The 16,986-nt window shown below is 46.1% G+C and overlaps 1 protein-coding gene across 1 annotated transcript in view; it reads left to right on the top strand.

Annotated features, from left to right (window-relative positions):
• The window catches only part of LMF1 (lipase maturation factor 1), a 216,381-nt gene that overhangs the window by 178,799 nt on the left and 20,596 nt on the right, over positions 1-16,986 (top strand). Inside the window, exons 7-9 of the mRNA XM_060260612.1 lie at positions 3,671-3,854; positions 10,108-10,261; positions 14,785-14,968. Of these exons, the coding sequence (XP_060116595.1) occupies positions 3,671-3,854; positions 10,108-10,261; positions 14,785-14,968 (522 nt within the window). The remainder of the gene's footprint in view (positions 1-3,670; positions 3,855-10,107; positions 10,262-14,784; positions 14,969-16,986) is intronic.

Here is a 16,986-nt window from a genome sequence, read left to right on the forward strand (position 1 = left end):
GCCTCGGGGGATTCCTGAACTACCCTGATCCGGAGAATGGTTGCCCAGTGGCCACCTGCCAGCTGCAGTTCAGAGCCATCGTGCGATGAGAACGGCGATTGGCGCAAGACACCAACATACCACTGTACGTTTCAAAGCACTGTCATCTCAGAGCTGTGCCCATCGGTGAGAGTGGTGTTTTGGTCATGGGGTGCGAAAGTAGCATTTCATTTCTAGAAGGAAAAGGTGTCAGGGCCCAGGTATATAGAAAGACTTCCCTTTTGTGGCCTCTCAAGTCAAGTCAAGTTGTTTACCTTGACTTCCAGAAAGCTTTTGATAAAGTTCCTCATCAAAGGCTCCTTAGAAAGCTTGAGAGTCATGGAGTAAAAGGACAGGTCCTCTTGTGGATCAAAAACTGGCTGAGTAATAGGAAGCAGAGAGTGAGTATAAATGGGCAGTCTTCGCAGTGGAGGACGGTAAGCAGTGGGGTGCCGCAGGGCTCGGTACTGGGTCCCATGCTCTTTAACTTGTTCATAAATGATTTAGAGTTGGGAGTGAGCAGTGAAGTGGCCAAGTTTGCGGATGACACTAAATTGTTCAGGGTGGTGAGAACCAGAGAGGATTGTGAGGAACTCCAAAGGGATCTGTTGAGGCTGGGTGAGTGGGCGTCAACGTGGCAGATGCGGTTCAATGTGGCCAAGTGCAAAGTAATGCACATTGGGGCTAAGAATCCCAGTTACAAATACAAGTTGATGGGGTGTGAACTGGCAGAGACTGACCAAGAGAGAGATCTTGGGGTCATGATAGATAACTCACTGAAAGTGTCAAGACAGTGTGCGTTTGCAATAAAAAAGGCCAACGCCATGCTGGGAATTATTAGGAAGGGAACTGAAAACAAATCAGCCAGTATCATAATGCCCCTGTATAAATCGATGGTGCGGTCTCATTTGGAGTACTGTGTGCAGTTCTGGTCGCCGCACCTCAAAAAGGATATTATAGCATTAGAGAAGGTGCAGAGAAGGGCAACTAGAATGATTAAAGGGCTGGAGCACTTTCCCTATGAAGAAAGGTTGAAACGCTTGGGACTCTTTAGCTTGGAGAAACGTCGACTGCGGGGTGACATGATAGAGGTTTACAAGATAATGCATGGAATGGAGAAAATAGAGAAAGAAGTACTTTTCTCCCTTTCTCACAATACAAGAACTCGTGGGCATTCGATGAAATTGCTGAGCAGACAGGTTAAAACGGATAAAAGGAAGTACTTCTTCACCCAAAGGGTGATTAACATGTGGAATTCACTGCCACAGGAGGTGGTGACGGCCACAAGTATAGCCACCTTCAAGAGGGGTTAGATAAAAATATGGAGCACAGGTCCATCAGTGGCTATTAGCCACAGTGTATGTGTGTATATAACATTTTTTGCCACTGTGTGACACAGAGTGTTGGACTTGATGGGCCGTTGGCCTGATCCAACATGGCTTCTCTTATGTTCTTAACACCTTAGCAACATGGCATACAATAAGGCATACAATAAGGTGGCACAAAGGATATTAGATACTACCAGACCAACTGACCTAAATAACTCACTAAAATGGTGCACCTTTATAGAGCCGTTTCATAGGTTATCTCCCATGCCGTATTTGTTTCACCTAGAAAACCATGAATACAGAAGAATATTCTCCCTTATGAGGTGGGATGCCTCATAAGGTGTTGGCTTTTGCTGTAGATAAAATCTGTCGCTCAATACATAGAAATGAAGTCCATTTCCTTCCTGTCTGTCTGCCATTTTTATTCTGCCTTTCAAGGTAGGATCTTGAGGCGGCATACATGGTTTTAATCACAGAGCGATTAAGATGCAAGACTTGTTGCCAGAGGGTGTCGTGATGGTCACAGGAATAAACAGCTTTAAAGTGGGATTAGATAGATTTGTGGAGGAGAGGTCTATCAACGTCTACCAGCCATGGGAACTGAGGGGAACCTCCACGTTCAGAGGCAATCAACCTCTGAATCCCAGTGCCAGCGGCAACATCGGAAGAAGGCCTTGGCCTCTGTGCCCTGTCATTGGCCCTCCAGAGGAAGTGGCTGGCCCCCGTTTGAGATTGGATGCTGGACTGGATGGACCACTGATCTGATCCAACAGGACTCTTCTGATGTTCTTAAACTCTCTTGTCCCCTTTGCCTTTAATGACTTCCCTGTGTAGTAGGTTCGACTGTGAGAGAATGGGCTGGTCCGAGTTCTTTGGCCGAGAGGGGGGCTCAAACTGTGGTTCCCCAATCCTATTCCAGCCCACTAACCGCTACTCCTCATCCTCTTGGTTATCCACCACCGATGGAATTCTGCCTTCAAGATTACAGCTGCTGTTTGGCGGATGAATCTTTGGCCTTCCTGTTGGTCAAAGAATGCTGTAGAAATTACATTTTTAGAAACAACAGAGGCATGTAACCAGTCTCAAAAGACCACCGAAACGAGTTCAGCGCCTGAGGGGCTTCCTTCTCAGATAGCATTTTTTTCACTTCCAAACCATTATGTGCTGAGATCCATCCATGGATGCTTTTGGACTCATTTACCCGCCCACTTACAAATGTTGTCTGAATCGGGCCAATGAAGATATGCTGAGGCGGGGGTGGTTGGAAGGTTCCTATTTCCACCCTTGTGTCACAATCTCGGAGGCCAGATTAGTATTATTTTTTGACCTTTGCAGATTTTTTTTTGTTTTTTGGACAGCTGGTAGAAATAAGATTCGTGGGCTTCTGGCTTCTAAAGTAATAATGAGAGGAGAATCGTTACCAAAAGAAAAGAAAAACAGAATGGACCACCCAGTTGCTACATATAGGGCAGTAAAGTGATCCTGTGTCAAAGTGGCAAACCAGGGAATTATTTTTCTTAAAATTTCTTCAGTATTGCGAGCTGGGGAAAGGGGGAGTGAGGTCAAATGAAAGAACTAAGTGAGAAACGTTAGCGAAGTTAACTACTTAATATCCCCCGAATGTTCAGATGAATTTGGATTAGAATAAGGTGTTCGGATTTTTTTTTAAAGTGTAAGCAGTGTGTGTGTGTGTGTGTGTCTGTGTGTGTGTCTGTGTGTGTGTCTGTGTGTGTGTGTGCTGTCAAAATACCAGGCTTAACATGTAAGAACCCCTGTCCATATCAGAGCAGACAAAATATTGTACTCCTGAGGACTTCAGTTTCAAAATTCATGTTGACCCCTGCTATATGTGGAGAAGATGAGCATGTCAGTCTTTTTTAAAGTTTTATTAAGCACATTCTACATACGTAACTCCACAAAAAAAGGAAGGAAAATATTCTGGAATGTGGAGTAAATTTTGACAGTAAAAATCATTTAAAAAACAAAACAAAACCTTATACACTCAAGGAAAATATCAACATAAAATTAAGGCAAGGAAGGTCAACATTGCATCTCAAGCTTGATCAGAAAACTGCCAGTCTTGAATCAAGAGCTTCGAAGTCAGTTGTACCAGCCTTGCTGTTTTTTTAGACTTCCGGTTGGTTCTGCAACTCCAATCCTATTGCACTGTGTACTGAATGCTCTACCCTGTCAATTATATTGACTCTGTAATCCGCCTTAAATCCTAGGGAGAAAGGAGAGCTATGAGCAACATGAAAGATCAGTGCCTATTAGGAAGGCTTGGCCCACAAGCTAACCATCTTCCCCTTCTTTGTCCTCTCTAGGTGCTCCTCATCATTAGCGGAAACCTGAGCTTCCTGAACTGGTTGACCATGATCCCCAGCCTCGCTTGCTTCGACGACGCCTCCTTGGGGTTTCTTTTCAGCTCCAGAGACAAATCCGTCAAGGCCCAAGTCCTGGTGATGCAAAAGGAAGAGTCAAAAGAAAAAGGATCAGCTTTGCCATATGGTAAGACCTCATTGTCGGGTTCAAACGATACGTTGCTTCTGTGCGCGAAGGAATGCATCCTTACGCTTCTTTCAGACACACATGGGGAAAGATAAATTGCTTTCAGGGTGTTTGCTGCCGTCTTGAAGGCTAGAAACTCGATCCTTCCCAAGAAAACGAACTCTGAGCCTTTGCAGAGTTCTTTTAGGTATGAACATATGAAGCTGCCTTATACTGAACCAGACCCTTGGTCCATCAAAGTCAGTATTGTCTTCTCAGACTGGCAGCGGCTCTCCAGGGTCTCAAGCTGAGGTTTTTCACACCTATTTGCCTGGACCCTTTTTTGGAGATGCCAGGGATTGAACCTAGGACCTTCTGCTTCCCAAGCAGATGCTCTACCACTGAGCCACCGTCCCTCCCCAAGGTACCGCCATGCGGATTCTGGAGTCCCGGCGGGAATTTTACAACACTGTTGGTAATCTCAGTTATTGTCTGCTGAGATGCGAAGAAACAGGAAGTTGACATCCCTGAGACTGGATCCCGGAAGCAAACACACAACAGGTGGGCCTGGGAACTGGAAGCTTCCTGCCTGAAAGAATGAATTCTTTTCTGTAGTGACGGATTTTTGTTTTCTCTCCATCCTTTCCGTTCTTTGCAACTGGCCAAGTCCCCGGTCTTTCTGAAATACACTCTTCTTTTCACAGACATGGGTAGGGGAATGGACCTCCCTTTGGAATCAGATTGATTCTCCCAAAATATTCTCAGACTAAACAGTTTATCAGGGCTTCGGAGAGGCTTTAAACAAAGGCAGCTCTCCCGCAGAGAAAGAGAGGAGCTATTTGTGTTTTCCCTTTGAGTCTCATACGTTGGCTTTTAATTATTTTTGTTTTGTTTCTTTTTTAAAAGGCAGGATGCAACATGGGTCAGCTCTGATTATTTGTCTGATTCCCGGTATTTTGGGATCCCTTCTCAGTTTCCATATGCAAAACTCGCAGATGTGTTTAAACCTTCCAAGAAAACTGCAGCCCTTCTGGGTACCTTTACATGCATAGAGAAAGCCAGAATAATAAATAATGACGAAGCGCATTGCAAAGGGGAAATGGAATAGAAAGGAATCCCTTCAAAGCGATCTGTGTCAAACTGGCAAGAACCATTTCTTGGCAATATGGAGAAAATGAAACGTTAGAGGAGGCAGAAGATAATTCTGTTTCCTCTCCTCTGTATTGACCTCCCCCCATCTGTCCTAAGACATCGATTGCTGACAGTTCTTTAAACTAGAGACGTTGGAATGTTCATAAACATTCCATAGCATCTCAGTATCAGAGACAATAACTCAGGAAGAAGAACTTACTTCAGTCTTCCAAAGCTCTTCCAGATAAAAGCTACAGAGATTTCAAACATATTTATTTCTCCTCCTGTTGCAGTTTTGCCTAATTTCACAGGTAAACTGGTAAAATCTGCTAATTTTTTTTCTGCACATTTTTGTGTTAAGAACGTAAGAGAAGCCATGTTGGATCAGGCCAGTGGCCCATCCAGTCTAATACTGTGTGTCACACAGTGGCCCAAAACCCCAGGTGCCATCAGGAGGTCCACCAGTGGGGCCAGGATACTAGAAACCCTCCCACTGTGCCCCCCAAGCACCCAGAATACAGAGCAACACTGTCCCAGACAGAGAGTTCCAGTTTTAGACCCACACCAGTCCGGCTTTCACCCGGGCCATGGACGGAGACAGCGCTGGTCGCCTTAGTAGATGATCTCCAGTGATAACTGGATCGAGGCAGGTCAGCAGTGCTGTTGTTGTTGAACCTGTCGGTGGCGTTCGACATGGTCGACCATCAGTTGCTGATCCACCGCCTCGCCGATGCAGGGATTCAGGGGTTAGCCTTACAATGACTTTCCTCCTTTCTATGTGATCAAGGACAAAGGGTGGCGATCGGGGGATGATCATCCCAGAGGCATCCGCTTGATGTTGTTTAATATCTATATGCGCCCCCTTGCCCAGATTGTCAGGAGATTCGGGCTGGGTTGCCATCAGTATGCAGATGACACCCAGCTTTATCTGCTGATGGCTGGCCGGCCTGCCTCCGCCCCAGAAAAATTGGCCCTGGCACTACAAACCGTGGCGGGGTGGCTCAGGCTGAGTCTTCTGAAGCTGAACCCAACGAAGACAGAAGTCCTTTGTCTGAGTTGCGGTGGCATGGGAAGGGAAATCCCTTTACCAGCCTTTGATGGGGCGCCACTGATATCAGCGCCTAAAGTCAAGAGCTTGGGGATACTACTGGAGTCCACATTGGCTGTGGAGGCCCAGATAGCCACAGGAGGCGGTGGCGGCCACAAGTATAGCCACCTTCAAGAGGGGTTCAGATAAAAATATGGAGCACAGGTCCATCAGTGGCTATTAGCCACAGTGTGTGTGTATATATAAATTTTTTTGCCACTGTGTGACACAGAATGTTGGACTGGATGGGCCGTTGGCCTGATCCAACATGGCTTCTCTTATGTTCTTATAGCAGCCACTGCGAGATCCGCCTTTTTCCATCTTAGGTGGGCACGACAGCTGGCACCCTTCCTAGAGCACAGCGACTTAGCAACAGTGACTCATGCTACGGTCACCTCGAGACTAGACTACTGTAATGCCCTCTACATGGAGCTGCCCATGTCTCGAACCCGGAAGCTGCAGCTGGTGTAGAATGCTGCAGCCAGGCTGTTACTGGGTCTCTCTATTCGGGATCATGTGCAGCCGGGGACTGCATTGGTTGCCAATAGTATTCTGGATTCGCTACAAGGTGCTGGTTATTACCTTTAAAGCCCTATATGGCCGAGGTCCTGTTTACTTTAGGGACTGTCTCTCCCCATATATTCCCCAGAGGGTACTGAGATCTGGATCACAAAATCTACTAGAAATCCCTGGGCCGAGGGAGGCGAGATTGAAAGCTACCAGAGAACAAGCCTTCTCTATTGAGGCCCCCCACTGGTGGAACCAACTCCCTGATGATATTAGAGCCTTGCGGGACTTTGCCCAATTCCGCAAGGCTTGTAAAACAACACTTTTTCGAATGGCCTTCAACTAAAGTACAAAGCTGTTTAACATCATGGTATGGAACTTAGCACCAAAACTGTTTACAAATTGTTCAATCTATAAAGTGCAATTGTTAATTTTAATTGATCTTGCTGTAATTGTTTTTAGTGTTTTATGGTTTTATTGTTTGTTGTGGATATTTAATGTTGTTAGCCGCCCTGAGCCTGCTTCGGCGGGGAGGGCGGGATATAAATGCGTAAATAAATAAATAAACTGTGGCTAATAGCCACTGATAGATCTCTGCTCCATATGCTTATCCAATCCCCTCTTGAAGCTATCTATGCTGGTAGCTGCCGCCACCTGTGGCAGTGAATTTCATGTGTTAACCACCCCTTGGGTGAAGAAGGACTTCCTTTTATCTGTTCTAGCCTGACTGCTCAGCAATTTCATTGAATGTTCACGAGTTCTTGTGTTGTGAGAAAGGGAGAAAAGTACTTCTTTCTCTACCTTCTCTATCCCATGCATAATCTTGTAAACCTCTAGCATGTCACCCCGCAGGCGACGTTTCTCCAAGCTAAAGAGCCCCAAGCGTTTTAACCTTTCTTCACAGGGAAAGTGTTCCAACCCTTGAATCTTTCTAGTTGCCCTTTTCTGCACTTTTCCCAATGCTATAATATCTTTTTTGAGGTGCGTTGACCAGAATTGTAGAGTGTTCCAAATGAGGCCGCACCATCGATTTCTTTGCTTTCTATTTCATGTTCTCCCTCTGTTGTCTTTCTAAAATGCATAGAAAGTGTCCTAAAAGATTTATCTAAAGCTGGAACAGACTTAGTGAATATAGTAGCCATTCCAGGGCACTAGCTAATCCTGCTCATGTATTGTGATCAACAGAGCTGAATGTTCGGTGGGCTGTTCGGCCGGCATTCGCAAAATCCAAATGTGTCTGCTGTAAAAACACTACCTCTGTACCTATACAGAAATGCATTAATCACAGTAACCTTCTCTCCTACACATATGCATACACACTGCAGGCGATAGTTTAAAGAAAGAATTGATAAGATAATATAAAAATAAACAATTTCATGGTCAAATATTTTTTTTTCTTACAGTCTGGTATCCCTCAGAGTGGCCCAACTGTCCAGATCTGGAGTGAATTGTGCTTGTCCGCATTCTCACACCACTTCCTGGGAATTATAGTTTATTCCTCTTTCCCATTGTGTCACTGAAACAATTGATTTTACTATTTAAATGATGAAAGGATGCATTGCATGTGAAACCCACATGGGTAGCTCAGCTGTACAAGCAACCTAACATGAGTTACCTACCACAAGTATTAAAGATCAGCAAATTTGCTTGGCTTAGCGCTATCACTGGTTGGCCAACAGTGAGACAAACCCATCTGAGGCTCGATTCCTAAGTGGATCACAGTAGCCAGACAGGGCACATTTCCTTGGTGAGCACATTCTCTGCAAAGTTCTCAGCTCATCTACAAATGAAATTGTTCGGTGTACATTTCATTCTATTTTCAATCCAGTTTTGGAGTATTGATACAGAGCTTTTCAACGGTGCGACCAAGTAATAACATCTTGAGTGAGGGGTTGTTGTTTTTTTTGTGGAACCAGATGCTCATTTACCAACGTCTAATGTCACAATTCAGTTTCTAAGTCTGAACCTTTGTAGTATTTGATGGGAGAAATAGACCCAATTCTGTCACCTGGACTATTCTGGACTTAACATAAGAGAAGCCATGTTGGATCAGGCCTAATGGCCCATCTAGTCCAACACTGTGTCACACAGTGGCCCAAAAACCCAGGTGCCATCAGGAGGTCCATCAGTGGGGCCAGGACACTAGAAGCCCTCCCACTGTTGCCCCTCCAGCACCAAGAAGACAGAGCATCACTGCCCCAGACAGAGAGTTCCAACGATAAACTGTGGCTAATAGCCACTGATGGACCTCTGCTCCAGATGCTTATCCAATCCCCTCTTGAAGCTGTCTCTGCTTGTAGCTGCCACCACCTCCTATGGCAGTGAATTCCATGTGTTAATCACCCTTTGGGTGAAGAAAGACTTCCTTTTATCCGTTCTAAGCTGACTGCTCAGCAATTTCATTGATTGTCCATGAGTTCTCATATTGTGAGAAAGGGAGAAAAGTGCTTCTTTCTCTGCCTTCTCTATCCCATGCATAATCTTGTAAATCGCTTTCATGTCACCCCTCAGTCGACGTTTCTCCAAGCTAAAGAGCCCCAAGTGTATTAACCTTTCTTCATAGGGAAAGTGTTCCAGCCCTTTCTCTTTGCCCTTTTCTGCACTTTTTCAATGCTATAATATCTTTTTTGAGGTCCAGTGACCAAAATTGTACACAGTACTCGAAATTCAGGGTTCTTTAGTTGAATTTTGAGTGTAGGTTAAGCTTGTCTGGCGGGCAGTGCATCCCCGTTAGAAGAAAAAAACAGATGATTCTCCAAAACCCAGCAATGGCTTCTTTGCCTCCAGCCTTATTATGAACATAGCATTTTAGACATTCTTCTTGTTAGCCTTTTCTCAGACTATTTAGAGAAAGGCAGATCCTTGGCTAGATATGCCGAGGCCAATCAGCTGAGGTCTAGAGTGGTGTTTTGTGAACAGATGTTTGTTTTTGTGTTGGTTTTGGGAGGAACCCGGGTCAGTCTACAGAAAGCCGGTAGGAAGGAGGCTGGAGGGAGCTTGACCCTCACCCCAGTGGTCTGCTGTAATGCAAGATGAGTGTCTGTTGATGTGTGTGTTCTTTTCGTCTCCCAAACGCTGTTCTTTTTTGACCGGCCCTTCTGCAGAACCCTTTGAGCTCCTTAAAAGCTGATTGAGTAACCCTGCTGAAAAAAAACACAAGAGAACATAAGAGAAGCCGTGTTAGATCAGGCCAATGGCCCATCCAGTCCAACACAGTGGCAAAAAAACCCAGGTGCCATCAGGAGGTCCACCAGTGGGGCAAGAACACTAGAAGTTCTTACACTGTGCCCCCCCTAAGCACCAAGAATACAGAGCATCACTTGCCCCAGACAGAGTTTCATCTGTACCTTGTGGCTAATAACCACTAATGGACTTCTGCTCCAGATGTTTATCCAATCCCCTCTTGAAGCCATCCATGCTTGTCGCTGCCGCCACCTCCTGTGGCAGCGAATTCCATGTAAGAACATAAGAGAAGAAAAGCAAAATGACTTCCTCGTATAGTGTGTGTGTGTGTGTGTGTGTGTGGTTTCATGTTTGTCTTTTCCACAGGCTGCTACATCCGCAGAGTAGTGAACATATCTTTTGGGGTCCTGATCGCCTGTCTGAGCGTTCCAGTGGTGGTGAATCTGCTGAGCTCCCGCCAAGTCATGAACACTTCCTTCAATCCCCTCAGGATAGTCAACACCTACGGGGCATTCGGAAGGTACGAATCTTGTTGGCCAAAGATGACTAACGTCGAACTCTGTCTGTCTGTCTGTCTCCGTCTCCTTTAAAGGTGCCATTTTAGATATTTCGGTGGGTGTTTTGCTTCAGTAGTGTTTTTTTAAAAAATAAATCTTCCTAAATTTGCACAAAAGTATGCTTGAAACTCAACATCAAAAAACCTGAGATCATCTCACCTTGGCAAATAGAAGGGGAAGACATGGAAGTCGTGACAGACTTCACATTTCTGGGATCCAAGATTAGATGGTGACTGTAGCCATGAAATTAAAAGACGTTTGCTCCTTGAGAGGACAGCTATGGTGAACCTGGGCAGTATAATAAAAAATATAGACATCAGCCTGCCAACCAAAGTCCGTATAGTCAAAGCGATGGCATTCCCAGTAGTAATGTATGGCTGTGAGAGCTGGACCATAAGGAAGGCCGAGTGCAGAAGAATAGTTGCTTTTGAGCTGTGGTGCTGGAGAAGACTCTTGAAAGTCCCTTGGACTGCAAGAAGATCCAATCAGTCAGTCCTAAGGGAAATCAACCCTGACTGTTCCCTGGAAGGTCAGATGCTGAAGCTCAAATACTTTGGCCACCAAATGAGAAGGGAGCACTCACTGGAGAAGATCCTGATGCTAGGAAAAATCAGAAGGCAAAAGAAGAAGGGGACGGCAAAAGAGGAGATAGCTGGACAGCATTACTGATGCAACAAACACGAATTTGAGCAGACTTCAGAGGATGGTGGAAGACAGGAGGGCCTGGTGTGACTTGGTCCATGGGGTCGCAAAGAGTCGGACTCGACTGTGCAACAGAACAATAACAACAAATTTGCATAGGAATGAGTTTGTTAATTAGTTAAAACACATGTGATTAGTGAACTCTGAGGGGGTTTTTCTTAAGTTCCTCAATCAGTTCCGCAGGGCTTGTAAAACTGTCCTTTTCCAACTGGCTTTTAACGTGGAATCCTGGAAATGACACCTAGCCATCTTGATATATATGTATTGTACTGTAGCACCTTCAATTTATATTGGTTTTAAATTATTTATCTAACTGCATTTTAACTGTATTTTATTGTATTAATTGTATTTTATTGTAATCATGGTATGCGCCATGTCCTGTGAGCTGCCGAGCCTGCCCTGGCGGGGAGGGCGGGATATATATAAAAGTTTATTATTATTATTATTATTATTAAGTTGATCCATGGTTCTCAAAGAGATGCAGAGCTTTTTTTGTGGCAGGAACTCCTTTGCATATTAGGCCACGCCTCCCTGATGTAGCCAATCCTCCAAGAGCTTACAGTAGGCCCTGTACAAAGAGCCCTGTAAGCTCCAGGAGGATTGGCTGCTTCAAGGGTTGTGTGGCCTAATATGCAAAGGAGTTCCTGCTACAAAAAAAGCCCTGAAGAGATTGTACAAAAATGGCACTGATTTAGTTCTAAATGTAGTTTAGATGTAGTTCTAAAAAAGACAAGTTTAGAAATTCACTTTTTCCTGGCATAGGATCTAGGCTACCCAAGTACGGAATCCGGAGTCAGGTGTTTGGCTGGCAGGATTTTAAATTTCTCCGCCATGATACCACGTACAAATTGGAGCTCACGCATGCCGTTGGATTGTTCCTCCAGCCGCGTTTGGAGCAAGCCAAAATGGCTTTTTAGCCTGCAGTACAAAAGTGGGTTTTCCGACAGACGCTATGCCGTCTTTTCACACTGGGAAAATCTCCACCGCTTTTCTGCAGACGTCACCAAGTATTTGGCCATGATTTGGAGAGGGGTTTGGGCGAACGTACCTCTCTCCTCACGCCTCTGGGCTGATCTTGGCTTCTTCGGAGTCCTGGGAGGGTGTTTTCCTTGGGCTGTTGTTTGTCATCCCACTCCTCCCAAAAACTTGAAGCCCGAGCTGGTTTTTCCCTTCGACAGTTACCAGAGCCCGGCAAGCCCGTGATGAAACGCTGCCATTAGGCATCTGTAATTCCAGCCTATGTAAACCAATAAAAAGAGGATTGCAGCCCATAATGAATATATGATTATGTGAAAGCTGACATATTTTGAATAGCACAGTAGGAACATGCTTTTTATTAGTAATTTGGTGTCCCGGATTTACGGCCTGCGTGTAAGCGTCGGGCAGCCGGCCATGGCTTGTAACTCAGCCTGCCATGCGAGAGACCCTGGGATTCTGCGGAACTGTCAGTCACGAGGATTTGGAAAAGTCCGGGCAGAAGAGGGTGCCCGGCGCCGAGCAGAAGGAGGCCATTACACCAGCAGATGGCCGCCCAGAGAGCTTTGTTGGCTCAGGCTGGAGGTTTGTCTGATCCAGCGCTGCGTTATTGTGCTCTGACCACTATGGTCTAGTGCAGGGGTGGCCAGACTTGCTCAGCGGAAGAGCCACACAAAATAAATGTCGGGTCTTTGAGAGCCGCAAGACGGGAAACGAAGGAAAGGTGAAAAGAAAGCAAATGGAGGGGAGGGAGAGGTGGAAAGAAAGCAACTTTAAATACATTCTCCAAGCTGGCTGATGGGGTGGTGGTGGCTTGGAGAGCCACACAAAATAAATGTCGGGTGTTTGAGAGCCGCAAGACGGGAAACGAAGGAAAGGTGAAAAGAAAGCAAATGGAGGGGAGGGAGAGGTGGAAAGAAAGCAACTTTAAATACATTCTCCAAGCTGGCTGATGGGGTGGTGGTGGCTTTGAGAGCCACACGATATGTGTGAAAGAGCCACGTGTGGCTCCTGAGCCACAGTTTGGCCGCCCCTGGTCTAGTGTTTAGAAGTGCATGCTTCCTGGATGTGGAAGGATTCTGCATCTCTGCCCTGATTGTTGATAGAACTCCTGTGATTCCGCCTGTTTCTTTCTAGTGGCTTCCTTCTGTAGTCAGGGAAATCCAGGAGGCGATTTCAGTATTGCAGGAAGAAGCATTTCTTTCCTACGTCCCCACTTCTGTCGTTCAGGTGCATTGGCTAGCGACCAGTTCTGATGTTCCTGTGAGGAGGACAGACTTTATCCATGCAGTCTCTCCATCTAGACCTAGTTCCCACTAGCGTTATGCCACTCTCACTCTCCTCAGTGGGGCTTCCGTCGGATTTCACACTATCTGCCCCGGGGCTGCGACTCGCTCTGCCTCTTTCGTGCAGCAAACAAGATCCCCTGAAAACCAGCTTCTGTTTGCTGCGCAAGAAAGGCAAAGCCAGTTGCAGCCCCGGGGCAGAGAGTGTGAAATCCGATGGAAGCCCTGCGGAGAAGAGGAGGGTGAGAGCGGCAGAAGGCTAGTGGGGAATCGGCCCGAGTTTGTAGCTTTCCAGTCTCCAGTGTTGCTGTCAGTAACCTTGTTTGTCCCCCACCCCACCATTTCATTAATTAATTTAAGAGGTACCTGTCCTGTGCTTTCCAGAATCTGCCCAAGACTGGCTGTCCTTGGGGGGAATTTACACTGACCTCTCAAGGGTTCCCATCTTTTTAGGCACCTTACTTCTTGAAGGCTGTATCCTCACCGGGTCCAAGTCTCTTTTTTTGAGCTGGAATGCACAAGAATGCAGTTCCAGCTGGCTTGGCGGCAGGGGATGTGGCCTAATATGCAAATGAGTTCCTGCAGGGCTTTTTCTTTGAAAAAAAGCCATATGTGCGTCAATGGTGATGTCAGGGGTGTGTGGCCTAATATGCAAATGAGTTCCTGCTGGGCTTATTGTACAAAAAAGCCCTGTGGTGATCAATGGTGATGTCAGGGGGTGTGGCCTAATATGCAAATGAGTTCCTGCAGGGATTTTTCTACAAAAAAAGCCCTGTGTGCGTCAATGGTGATGTCAGGGGTGTGTGGCCTAATATGCAAATGAGTCCCTGCTGGGCTTATTGTACAAAAAAGTCCTGTGGTTATCAATGGTGATGTCAGGGGGTGTGGCCTAATATGCAAATGAGTTCCTGCAGGGATTTTTCTACAAAAAAAGCCATATGTGCGTCAATGGTGATGTCAGGGGTGTGTGGCCTAATATGCAAATGAGTCCCTGCTGGGCTTATTGTACAAAAAAGTCCTGTGGTTATCAATGGTGATGTCAGGGGGTGTGGCCTAATATGCAAATGAGTTCCTGCAGGGATTTTTCTACAAAAAAGCCCTGTGTGCGTCAATGGTGATGTCAGGGGTGTGTGGCCTAATATGCAAATGAGTCCCTGCTGGGCTTATTGTACAAAAAAGTCCTGTGTGGATCAATGGTGATGTCAGGGAGTGTGACCAAATATTCTAATGAGTTCCTGCAGGGCTTTTTCTACAAAAAAAGCCCTGTGTGCATCAATTGTGATGTCAGGGGTGTGTGACCTAATATGCAAATGAGTCCCTGCTGGGCTTATTGTACAAAAAAATCCTGTGGGGATCAAGGGTGATGTCAGGGGATGTGACCTAATATGCAAATGAGTTCCTGCAGGGCTTTTTCTACCCCCCCCCAACTGGTTCACTTCTGCCCCTTGGTACAGGAGTTCAGGTTTGGGTGTCGGTCTACTGGAAGGTCCAAAGAATAACTCTCTTGTCATTGTCATTCTTAGCATCACCAAAGAGAGAACCGAGGTCATCATTCAAGGGACATCCAGCCTGGATCCCAGCGACCCGGCTGCAGTTTGGGAGGAGTACGAGTTCAAGTGTAAACCCGGGGATGTGCACCGGAGGCCCTGCTTCATCAGTCCTTATCACTATCGTCTGGATTGGCTCATGTGGTTTGCTGCCTTCCAGGTGTGTTATCTGAGACTTGTGATTGTAAAAATTGGGGATGCCCTTTGGTTTGGTCTTTGGAGTAAGAATCCAGCGTTTGCAGGTTCACTAGGTGGGTCAAGGAGCAGACCCTAGTCTTGCAGTTGGAACACAGATTGCCATGTGAATGGTGCCCTCCGGAAGACCTCTAAAATCACTAAATTGTATCCCTGGAAGATGACCATCTAACAAAACCAACGCAGGTCTCTTTCTCTGCTTCAAGGCTCAATGATGCGACTTCGCTCAGCTGAAGTCTAAGCAGGTCTTAGCATCTTTGTTTTGTTAGCTGACATTTTACCTAATGCTACCAAAACTAAGACTTCAGCCACCGATGCTCAAGACCAGAAACTTGCTGGACCCTGAAGCAGAAACACATCTAATAGCTCTTGCGAATGGTTCCCTCCACGCTATGCTAGAAATGTTCCATTTTTTCTTTCTGATGTTCGAGTTCTTCCTAAGAACATAAGAGAAGCCATGTTGGATCAGGCCAATGGCCCGTCCAGTCCAACACTCTCTGTCACACAGTGGCCAAAAAAAAAACCAGGTGCCATCAGGAGGTCTATCAGTGGGGCCAGGGCATTAGAAGCCCTCCCACTGTGAGGATGCACACTCATCCTCGCCCCCTGGTAAATTTAAAAGAAACAAAACTTTAAATGCAGATTCGGGGCAGACGAAAGGAAGTACTTCTTCACTCAAGCGGTAATTAAATTGTGGAGACCACCACTGCCTTGGGGGTATATTGATGCCTTTGCATCTAGCTGCTTTTAAAAGACAATTAGACAAATTAATTGAGGACAGGCTCATCAATCGCTGTTAGCTAAACTGGCTTAATGGAACCTCCATCTTCAGAGGCAGTGACTCTGAATACCAGTACTGGGAGGGCAACAACAGAGGGGAGGCGTTGACTTCCAGTGCCGTGTTTGTAAGTCTTCCAGGGGCATCTGTTTGCTACAGTAAAACCTACAGGGTGCAGGGCTAGATGAAGCATTGATTTGATTCCATTACATCAGACAACAGAAGTATCCACTTATTCATAAGTGGAAGAGCAGGGCTGCAAGAGCAAAAAGTCAAAGGCAGGTTTATCGTAGTGAAGTATGGGTCAAAAGGGGAAGTAGGTGCCCATCTCATGGGATTTCAACTGATTGAAGGGTGACAGAGATCAGTTTCCCTGGAGAAAATGGCCACTTTGAAAGTTGGACTCTATGGCATTATACCCCACTGAAGCCCTTCCCCTCCCTGAGCCCCCATTGCCAGACTCCATCCCCAAAACCTCCAAGAATTATCAAAGATTTCAGGTTTTCACGGCTGGTAGCATCATTAGGGTTAGTAGAATCTTTCGGGCTCAAGTGCCGTGTTCTACTGGAGAAAGTTTTCCTTCCAGACGTTTCGTTCTCAGCTGCGGAGAACATCCTCAGTGGCGTTGCAGCTGGAGCAGGCGCTCAGACCTTCTTGGCTGCTGTGCATTGAGTGAGGCCAGGGCTGCTGGAGAGCTGCTATTTCTAGGCTGGAGGGGGTGTGGTGAAAGGGCAATTGGTTTGTGGATGTGCCCATTGTTTAAATGTCTCCAAGAATTTCTCAGCCTGGATCTGGCAGCCTTAAAGTATGAAGGCCTTGAAGACATTTAACTGTGTGCTCACTTCATCAGCGCATATACTAAATTGGAATGACTTTTAACTATGCACATGATAATCTAGTCCCCCAACAGCCCCAGAATCTTTTCTCAATTCGGTGCAACGAATGTTCAAAGAGAAACCTGCATTCCCTCTGTAATTTCATTATGCTAAGATTGAAGTTCCACCTTAGGCAATACGTTTCAGTGCCTCTCTCTCTCGGACGCTTTTCATATCCTCCCTCTGCCAAGCATGCCTGATCACTTTCAGAGCCGAAGACACACAATCTGTGGCCTGCCGGAGGTGGCCAGCTGAACGTCTGACTTGCGACAAGTTGCCGGAAACCAAGCAGGGCTTGGGGAGAAGATATTTACCATCCCATTGTGCCGT

The sequence above is a fragment of the Heteronotia binoei genome, chromosome 20, assembly GCF_032191835.1.
Source record: "Heteronotia binoei isolate CCM8104 ecotype False Entrance Well chromosome 20, APGP_CSIRO_Hbin_v1, whole genome shotgun sequence".
Lineage (NCBI taxonomy): Eukaryota > Metazoa > Chordata > Lepidosauria > Squamata > Gekkonidae > Heteronotia > Heteronotia binoei.